The sequence below is a fragment of the Vespula vulgaris genome, chromosome 23 (assembly GCF_905475345.1).
Source record: "Vespula vulgaris chromosome 23, iyVesVulg1.1, whole genome shotgun sequence".
Lineage (NCBI taxonomy): Eukaryota > Metazoa > Arthropoda > Insecta > Hymenoptera > Vespidae > Vespula > Vespula vulgaris.
Genome location: NC_066608.1, coordinates 2,728,931 through 2,738,624, shown reverse-complemented (window position 1 = coordinate 2,738,624; position 9,694 = coordinate 2,728,931). Strand labels below are relative to the sequence as shown.

The window sequence follows — 9,694 nt, the reverse complement described above, 5'->3', positions numbered from 1 at the left end:
CGATCTCTCGAGCAAGTATCCCTCTCCTATATACCATGATATTTTATCGTGCGAACGCGATACACGAGCGGCATAATTTATCTGTTTTCAAATATGCCCGCATCAATAAATTTGCATATTTTAATATAAATTCCTAAATGTCTGGCTTGAGTTGAGCTGGTTGAGTAAGAAAAAGAAGAAGAAGAAAAAGAAGAAAAAGAAAAAGAAAAATAAAAAGAAGAAGAAGAAGGAAGAAAAGGAAGAGAAAAAGAGAAAGAGTGAGAAAGATAGAAAGAGAAAATGGCATTACTAAGAAGCATCGGCAAAGATGTCTTTATCGATCATCACTCTCCATCCGCATTCTCTTCGTTTCTTACCTTCATTAACCTTTTAACTGTGTTGGTTTTGTTTTATATTTATCTACGTTAAAATAGAAAAGAATTCAGACAACGAATATATTACTCGAACACACACATAGAGAATAATTAGATATAATCAATGTAAAGGTAGAATTACATTATAACGAAATGTTAATTGGCTTCTCGAAAAATCAATCGTTTCGTTAAATTAATTTGTTAATCGGCGAATTAATCGTTATTATCGACAAAACTTTAACCTGTTAAATGTGTTTCACGATTTGTACTCTTGTCGTGAAAAGATATTTCTTTTTCTTTTTTCTTTTTCTTTTCTTTTCTTTTCTTTTTTTTTTTTTGACACGACGATGAATATTAATTCGTCACGCGTAAAAAGAAATTACCCTCTTGTTAATTTAATTAAAATTTTTAATGGTAATTGAAAAAATACATTTTAGAATATTTGTTTAGGACGACAACGAAATGAAATGAAATGAAATGAAATGAAAAGTAAAGGAAGAAAAAAATAATATTATCCGTATGAAAATAATACTTCGCACAGTACGATCGATAAAATATCTATAAAGTTTCTAACGTTATAATAGGTAATAATAATTTTTCTTTCGTTATTGATTACTGAACAACGTTATTTGTCCAAAACGTCATTCTGCGATAATTTCAAACTTTAATTTCCAAATTTCACGGAACGGGAACAGTTCTCACAAAAATTTATTTCTAAAGAGCAAAAATGGTAATTTTCTTTTTTCGAATCTTCCAGAGTATACTCATCAAAAAACAAAAACGAGCGTATTTTGTCGTAAAAAGGAAAAAAAAATTGTTATCTCTTCGTGACGAATACTCGTTATACAGAGTTAACAGGATAAAATTTTTTCCTCTTATATACGTTAACGAAAATATCCATCATGTGTTTAATCTCCGAAATCTTTTTTTGAAACGATCTCAACTGAAACTAATAATCCACTATCAAATTTAATTAAATTTCTTGAAGAGAAGTTAAAAGTTTTTTATTTTTTCAAATTGAAGATCTTTATTTTTTTTTCTTTTATCTCAACGAATAATATAAAAATCGAATTAATTTGTATCAATAGATTTTTTTAATATTAAACGGAAATATACGAAATTGTAAAGTGTTGATTCGATTTCATAGCGACATATAGGAAACTATATATTTACTCCGGAAGTATATTAAACGTTTGATACTACTTCCACGATATAGTTAAATTTTATTTACATGACGGTTTACGATGAAACTTCATACGATAAGAGAAGCTTTTGGTTATATAGTCTAGTCGAAAACTTTTCAATATGCCTCTACACAAATACGTATAAGTCCATTATCCTGAGAATTTCGTATGTTACAAGTTTTTGATAATATAAACTTCGCGTTTTTCTTTTTGTTTTATGTCTGTGGTTTTTTTCTTCAATTGTAAGCAAACTCGATTAGTTTTTTAAAGTTTTTAACGATCAATTAATTTTTCTTATATCTTTTAAAAGTATAGTACATATTTTTTTTTTTATTTTCTTATTATTATTTTTTCTTTCTAAATATAATTCCATTGATATAGAAAAACAAAATTAATACCGATTTAAACTTATAATTTGATAGAAGCATAATAAAGAGTATATATATATATATATATATATATATATATATATATATATATATATATATATAAAATATAATCTTTCATCTTGTCGTATATATACTTTTTGTTGTACATATATTATTATATATATTACATTATATATATAAATATATATAAATATATATATTATATATATATGTATGTATATATAAAATATAATCTTTCATCTTGCCATTATTCTCATAGTTGATCCAGTGAAATAATACGAAACAAAGTCTCATTATAAACATATCGAATATTCTCTTGGAATATTAGCTTGTGTTATTTCCGATGGAGGTTTCTATCGAAGAGGAAAATAATATTACGTTGGGTCACCGCATCGGTGACAGTAGATATCGCAACGAGGCTACTTAACGCGAATATCAAACAATAACCATACGGCCAGAATTTCGAGAGTAAATCAAACATAGATGCGCAATCTGGTAACGAAATGTACACACGGTAGTAACGGAGAAAAACAAACGCGGCACGTGGTTAGACGCGGAAAAATAAAAAGTGCAACAAATTTGGATCGTTAATAAAACATTGATTATTCGATTATGAATATCGTTTATCGTTTAGATTAATCAATTCGAAGAAAACGTTATACGTTGGTAAAAAAAGCCATAATGTATTGTAAAATTGAAAAACACAATATTTCAATATATTGTGATATAAAGTACTTTTTTATTTTATTTTATTTCACGTGTTTCTTCTTTCTTTTATTTATTTATTTTTTTTTTTTATAGAAATATCGAATCGTTTTAATGTTATTAGAAACGGAAAAAAAAATAATACCATTTCATCAATTTAACATATTCATAAACTTTTAAATATACTGTAAATCACATTTACATTTTTTTCCTTGCGAATCTTCTTTAATCGAAGTATCATTTATTTATCATGTTTCTCTTTGATATATTATAATATATTGAATATAATTACTTTTTAATTTTGGACTTAAATTTATTATCAACGTATAGTTATCGAAAAATACTTTTACCAGCCAGTAGAATTTTCCATTCTACTTATAATAGAAAACTTAATAGATTATAATTCTTCTCTGTGTTTTAGCGTTATGTCTGTAATCTATAATCCGATAAAACGAAATAAGAAAAATTCTAATGTCACTGTAATATCAAATAAAAATAAAAAAAAAAAAAAACCCGACAAAAAATAATAATCACATACCTGAACCTCGGGACGTGTTCCAAGCGCATAAATGAGAACATCGGCAACATCTTCCGGTAAAAGTATCGAGAGTTTGTCAACTGATTCTTTAATGACCGGGAATTTACTGGGTAGATTAGTTTTCACGATACCTGGACAAATACTCTATCGAAAATGAGATTAATCGATTATGAAATACACGTATTCATGCAAATAAATAAATTAAGAAATAGAAAAAAGAAAAAAGAAAGAAAAACAAAACGATAAACAAATAAAATTCAATCAATCGAACTCACTGTAACTCGAATGGATGCTTTAATGAGACACAATTCTTCTCTGACTGTATGAGTTAATGCAACTGCGGCATGTTTAGAAGCAGGATACAAATTCCATCCGTTAAAGCCATCGACGTCGGATAAAAAAGGTATTAATAGTTTCTGTCCTAAAACACTGCAATGGGTACAATTTAAATCACAAGACGATTGCGTTTGAAGATATTTTCTTCGATAAAAACAGAAGAGTATTGCGTATATTGAACGTAAACTTAAAAAAAAAAAAAAGAGAGAGAGGGAGAGAGAGAGAGAGAACAAAAGCAAAATAAAAGCAATGAGGAAATTTCTGAATGAAATCGAAAATCCAATTAATAAAATCGTCGAAGGGACGTACGAAAATTTTTCACTTAGAACGAGCACGTCCGTCGACAGGCGCAATACGAATGAATAAACAAAGCGTAATGCCGTAGGGCAAGACGTTCATTAACAACAATACCTGTTGATATTGAAAACATGCCCTTCGACGTTCCTCTCTCGCATCGAGCGTACTGCACGGTTCATACACACAGCCATTGCGAGTACATTAATATTTAACAGCCTTTCAAATGTCTTCCTGTCGCTTTCTGCAAGTGTAATTTATGGAATTTTTTAAAATGCGCCAACGATGGCTCCACCGAGCTTCCGCGGTAATACCGAAAGCTCGTCCCGTACCAGTTCCAATGGCACGGTGCATACATATAAAAGTATAAAAGCTCCCTCTTTCCCAATGGTAACCCTTTCGGGAGAACCCTATGCACATATTTTTCTTCTCCCTTCTACTTTTCTACTTTTTTTGCTTCCTTTTACTATGTCGTTTCTTTGCTTCTTTTCTTTTTTATCAATTAATATATTTATTTCGATATTGGTGTATATGATAAATGTGAATAATAAATATTAATGAGAAAATAAATATTAATATATATACACACATATATATATATGTATATGTGTATGTGTATGTATATATATTCCATATATGAAAATTTCGATATACATTATGTATACAAACATATCTATCTATTTATTCATCTATATAATATATATATATATATATATATATATATATATATATATATATAAATAAGATATTATAAATATTTAAATAATAATTATTCGCATAATGTTAAAATTTTTGATTTTAAAATTATTTGAAAGAATTAATAATAAACTTACCAATAATGCGTTGAAAATCTATAACACCGGCATTATTCACCATAATATCAACTCCGGTAAATTTCTTTTTGACAAATAAAAAAACAGCGTCCAATTCGTCCTCATTGGTAATGTCGCAATGAAGAGGATAATATCCATTCGTCGCATTCTCTCTATTGTTAGTCATTTCTTTCTGTTTCTCGTTCTGAATATCCAAACCAACCACGATTATCTTCCTTTCAAGTAGAGCACGCGTAATCGCTTTACCGATTCCGGATGCGGAACCAGTCACGACCGCGACTTTTCCTTCCCAACGATTCATTATGATCCGTACGTATTGGTTTACCTGTTAAAACCTATTAAAATTTCAATAGAATAATTACAACGTTTATAAGAGAAATAAAAAGAAAAGTCAAGGAAACAACAACAGAAAGAAACAAAAACAAAAAAGAAAGAAGAATAAAAAATAAATATCGATTAAAAATATCTTTATCTCTATCGATTAAAAATACATTTTCTATCACGATTTTACTTACTATTCATATCTTACTATTCGTTTCTAACAATTTTCTAAACCTTTTCTAAATAAAATCAAATAAATATTATAACGCTTGAAACTATATCAATTTATATTATTACTTAATTTATATTATTAATAATAAAAATGTTTATTTAATTAACAATAAGTCGAATACGTACAATTCTCGGGATTCTGCTCTTTTTTTTCTTAATAATTGACGAATTGTAACTATTTTAACTCGACACTGACGATTCTAATAGCAGTAATTGTTCTGATCATATCGACCACTCTATTATATATCATATTGACCCTTATCTATTGACTACGTCATCAGCAATAAGGAAAAACAAATAAATATTATTTTTAACTTTCCTCATATATGTTGTAGTTATTACTATTATTATTATCATTATTACGTTCATTTAAGTAGATAATCTTAATAGACGATCTTAATGGAATGATCTTAATAATTATAATCGGTATTTACGCGTAGAATATAAAAAAGAAGAAGAGAAAGAAAAATTATTACTTAAGTTACCGAACAAAAATATTATCGTTCGCGTTATCAAACATATTACTCTTTTTAATAATTTTACAAATTTATTTTTGTCTGAAAGAAAAAAAAAGAAAAGAAAAAGAAAAGAAAAGAAGAACGTATTACTTGAACGAAATAGAAGTATAAATTTACACCTTGCTTCAATGTAAAATTTTTTTTTCGAATTATTTATCGTGTTCGAGAACGAAATTATATTGATCATACTTAAACTCCTAGACGGCATTTTGTCGTCCTTCAAACGTACATCATGACAAACATATATTTTGAATATAGTATCGCATACGAGCGCATAGTAACGTAGGCAACTTGCATGAATCACTAGTTGCTCGTTTGCACCGGATTTTAGAACGTACTACATCACACACACACAGGTACATATAATATTTTGTTTCCGTCATGTTTAGACATCTAAACGTTATCTAACGAATGACGAATGAGTGTACAAAAAAAAAACAAAAGAATGAAAATATATACATATGCATTTTTACAAAAATTATGATGAAATTATACGAACATTTTACCACAAACTTACTCTTTTTTTACGTACTCACCTATTTAACGATGGAAGAAAATATTACAACTTTTTTGTCCTATATCTATTAGAAATACGTTTAAATATTTATCGTTGTAACGAACATTATAATAACTGTATACTTATTTTATTCATTTTTATCCGATATATGTATTATATGTATATATATAAAACTGCGTGGAAACCCGTTTGTTTTCTCTTGAATTCACAGACTCCTTTCTTGTATCCTTTACGTTACATATATACTTTCCTGGCGTTTATTCGCGGCCACGGTTAGTATATATCGTCCGAAAAACTCGTCGTCTCTCGAAGATTTCCCGATGGAACACGTTGGGACTGTGCTGCATTCACGATACAAAAGGCAAAAAGATAAAAAAGAAAGAGAGAAGAACGAGAAGAAAGAGAGAGAGAGAGAGAGAAAGAGAGAACGCGCATACGCTAAAACATGTCGCGTACTAACAATAACTTCCAATGAACGCACTCTTGGCCAATCCAAGAGAAATTCTCTTGTTATGGCTGTTACGGCTGTTATCAAAACGTTCTGCTTCGTTTTTCAGCTCGAATATAATCTCATAAATAAGGTCAACGAGTATACTAAAGATGATAGTATAAATTAGAATATATATATATATATATATATATATATATATATATGTCTTTCGCATATCGCTCTTACAAAACGTACTGAGTTCAAACACACTTAAATGTGTTACGTTTCATTCTTATGTTCAACAAATACAATGACAAATTCACAATGAGAAAAGCGACATACTCGTTACATACATTATATCTATATATTCAAGCCTTAATTCATTTGTCGATAATAACGTTGGATAAGTAGGAACGAAAGAATCACAAAAAAAAAGTATAAATAAAAGAAAAGAAAAGAAAAGAAGAAGAAGGATAAAATACACGATAAAAATGAAAAAGAAAAGTTGATGAAACGGTATAAGTAAGAGATAATATTAAATGTTACTACGTATAAGGGTATGAAAATATTTGGGAAACAAATTCGAAGCTAATAAAAATCAAACATAATACGTAATAAAATAATACTATAAAGAGACAAAGAGAGGAAAGATAAAAGAAAAAGAGATAAATAGAAAGAAAGAGAGAGAGAGAAAAGAGCGTGATTGTAACGCATCGAGGAAAACTCACTCAGTTTACATGACTAAATCTATATTACAGAATCCACAGTAGTACATCAAAAAGGAAAGATACTAAAGGACGATTCAGGAATGAGATTTACGTCGTATTCAAAATGAATGAAGGACTTATTCAAAGAAACGACAACTACGACTACGACGAGACTACGAACAAAGATAGATCTACATTTCGAGAACGGATAATCGGTTAGAAAAGACGAACGTGAAACATTTCTTCTTTTTTTCGTTTATGTTTTCTCCCTCTTTCTTTTTCCTTTTTTCTAAAACGTTTCGAAAGACCCGTAACTCCAAGAGCACGGGCACGTTCTGACAAAAGTTGAACGAAGAACTTTGGGCTTAAGGTTATCCGTTTATCCACCACTTCCATTCTTCTGACCGCTTCGTCCTTTTCCATCTCTTAGTAGAGAAGAGAGCGCGCGACGACGTGACCTGCCACAACCCTCTATAACCCTCCCCCTACCACAACCCTCTCCCATCCCCTCCCATATCTCCATCCCCATCACCGGTCCTGGTCCCGGCTCTGGCCCCTTCCACAACCCTCAGACTCCCCTCCTAACCTTTCTATCCTCCTTTTCTATCCTGGTCCTTCTCCTGAGGGCAACACCACTACTGGATCCAAAGCAATCTCTTTCGGAAACGTTGTACGGAATATCGGAATATTTTGCAATCCCAACGGACGATTCCCTGAGATCCCTATCGTTTTTCAAAGAAACGATCTTATCGTACGGCTAAAATATTCCATTCTAGAGAGAAAAGTATACTTGGAATTTCTCGAATCTTCCTGGACACGATAATAAATGGAGTACGAAGGAAATCTTTGGTATATAACTAAATAAATGCATAGATATGTAGATGGAAAAGGTTTAAGGGATATAGTGTCGAATTAGAATAATTGAATTTTCATAGTATTAGATCATCGATAATAAGGTGTTGTTCAAAAATATTCTGATTACATGTAGTGTCTATTTTATTTTTAATTACTTTAACGTTGTTTTCGAACGACGAAGAAAATTTTATATTGATTTTGTATTATGATAATTTTATATTTAATAAATGCATGGATATGTAGATGGAAAAGATTTAAGAGATATAATGTCGAATTAGAATAATTGAATTTTCATAGTATTAGATCATCGATAATATGGTGTTGTTCAAAAATATTCTGATTATATGTAGTGTCTATTTTATTTTTAATTACTTTAACGTTGTTTTCGAACGACGAAGAAAATTTTATATTGATTTTGTATTATGATAATTTTATATTTAATAAATGCATGGATATGTAGATGGAAAAGGTTTAAGAGATATAATGTCGAATTAGAATAATTGAATTTTCATAGTATTAGATCATCGATAATATGGTGTTGTTCAAAAATATTCTGATTATATGTAGTGTCTATTTTATTTTTAATTACTTTAACGTTGTTTTCGAATGACGAAGAAAATTTTATTCAAAAATAAATATTATAACTGTAAAATCTAATGATAATGAAAATTATATAATATATTGACTCGCATAACACGGATCAATATGAAATGAATGTTCATCTAATGTATATCTAATATGCATTACGTTTTAATGTATACAATCTATATTTTATGTATATATTCAAATAAAATCTATTAATTTCTTATTATAATGCGCGTTTTATTCAAATGAAATCTATTAATGTCTTATTAAAATCCGCAATATAATAATTACAAAATAATTCATGTTAAAAAGCAAGAGAAAGAAAAAGAAGAAAGAAATAAGAAAAAAAAAAAGAGGAGAAAAAATCGTCTCACCTTGATGAAGCTATTTTTACTTCGACTGTATAACTGGCCGACTGAGAAACAGCGATAAATCAAAGTGGTCCACGGTCGTAGGAAATAAACTCGTCGCAGCTGACGATCAAAGTTGAGATCCAAACGATCGTCCTCGTTTCACAATAATACTGATCAAGGATCTTCAGATTTCGCGTATACCATCGTGGAACGAAGAATACTGAAAGAAAAATCATTTGCAATAATCGTTACTACCTTTTATTATTTTTCTATGTATTGTATGTAGTACGACATATGTATTTATGTACATTCGTTTGCATATTCTGTTTCTCGATTTTCCTTTTACAATTCTTTCGTAACTCGATATGAACAAGATGAATAAGTATTAATGCTACATCTCATGCATCGTTAAAACAGGATAAACGATATCTCGAGGAAAGAATCGTATTTCTCTGATTTTATATTTTTCATTCCAGTTTTTCTCTCTTCTTTTTTTTTTTTTTTTAATATCTTATATACATCGTTTTAGATCTTTATCAGAACTG

At 29.2% G+C, this 9,694-nt stretch overlaps 1 protein-coding gene across 3 annotated transcripts; it reads right to left on the bottom strand.

Moving 5' to 3' along the window:
- Nucleotides 1-2,762: 2,762 nt before the first annotated feature.
- On the bottom strand, nucleotides 2,763-9,349 carry LOC127071841 (farnesol dehydrogenase-like). Of its 3 annotated transcripts, XM_051011589.1 has the most exons (7): nucleotides 6,239-6,646; nucleotides 5,311-5,453; nucleotides 4,633-4,967; nucleotides 3,917-4,043; nucleotides 3,445-3,598; nucleotides 3,170-3,313; nucleotides 2,763-3,067 (listed from the first exon to the last, which is right to left on the bottom strand). In XM_051011589.1, exons 3-7 carry the CDS (start codon nucleotides 4,931-4,933, stop codon nucleotides 3,029-3,031), a joined length of 765 nt encoding a protein of 254 aa, XP_050867546.1. In that variant the 5' UTR covers nucleotides 4,934-4,967; nucleotides 5,311-5,453; nucleotides 6,239-6,646; the 3' UTR covers nucleotides 2,763-3,028. The 3 variants fall into 3 exon arrangements, with proteins under 3 accessions (XP_050867546.1, XP_050867548.1, XP_050867547.1); XM_051011591.1 differs by lacking the exons at nucleotides 5,311-5,453; nucleotides 6,239-6,646 and adding an exon at nucleotides 9,171-9,349; XM_051011590.1 differs by lacking the exon at nucleotides 5,311-5,453 and having other exon boundaries at nucleotides 6,239-6,647.
- Nucleotides 9,350-9,694: the final 345 nt, after the last annotated feature.

Coding starts and splice junctions, on each gene's coding strand:
- LOC127071841 (XM_051011591.1), bottom strand. CDS start 4,933: ATGAATCGTTGGGAAGGAAAAGTCGCGGTCGTGACTGGTTCCGCATCC. Junction 3,599..3,916: donor CATGTTTTCAATATCAACAG/GTATTGTTGTTA, acceptor TACCCATTGCAG/TGTTTTAGGACAGAAACTAT. Junction 3,314..3,444: donor AAGCATCCATTCGAGTTACA/GTGAGTTCGATT, acceptor CATTTTCGATAG/AGTATTTGTCCAGGTATCGT.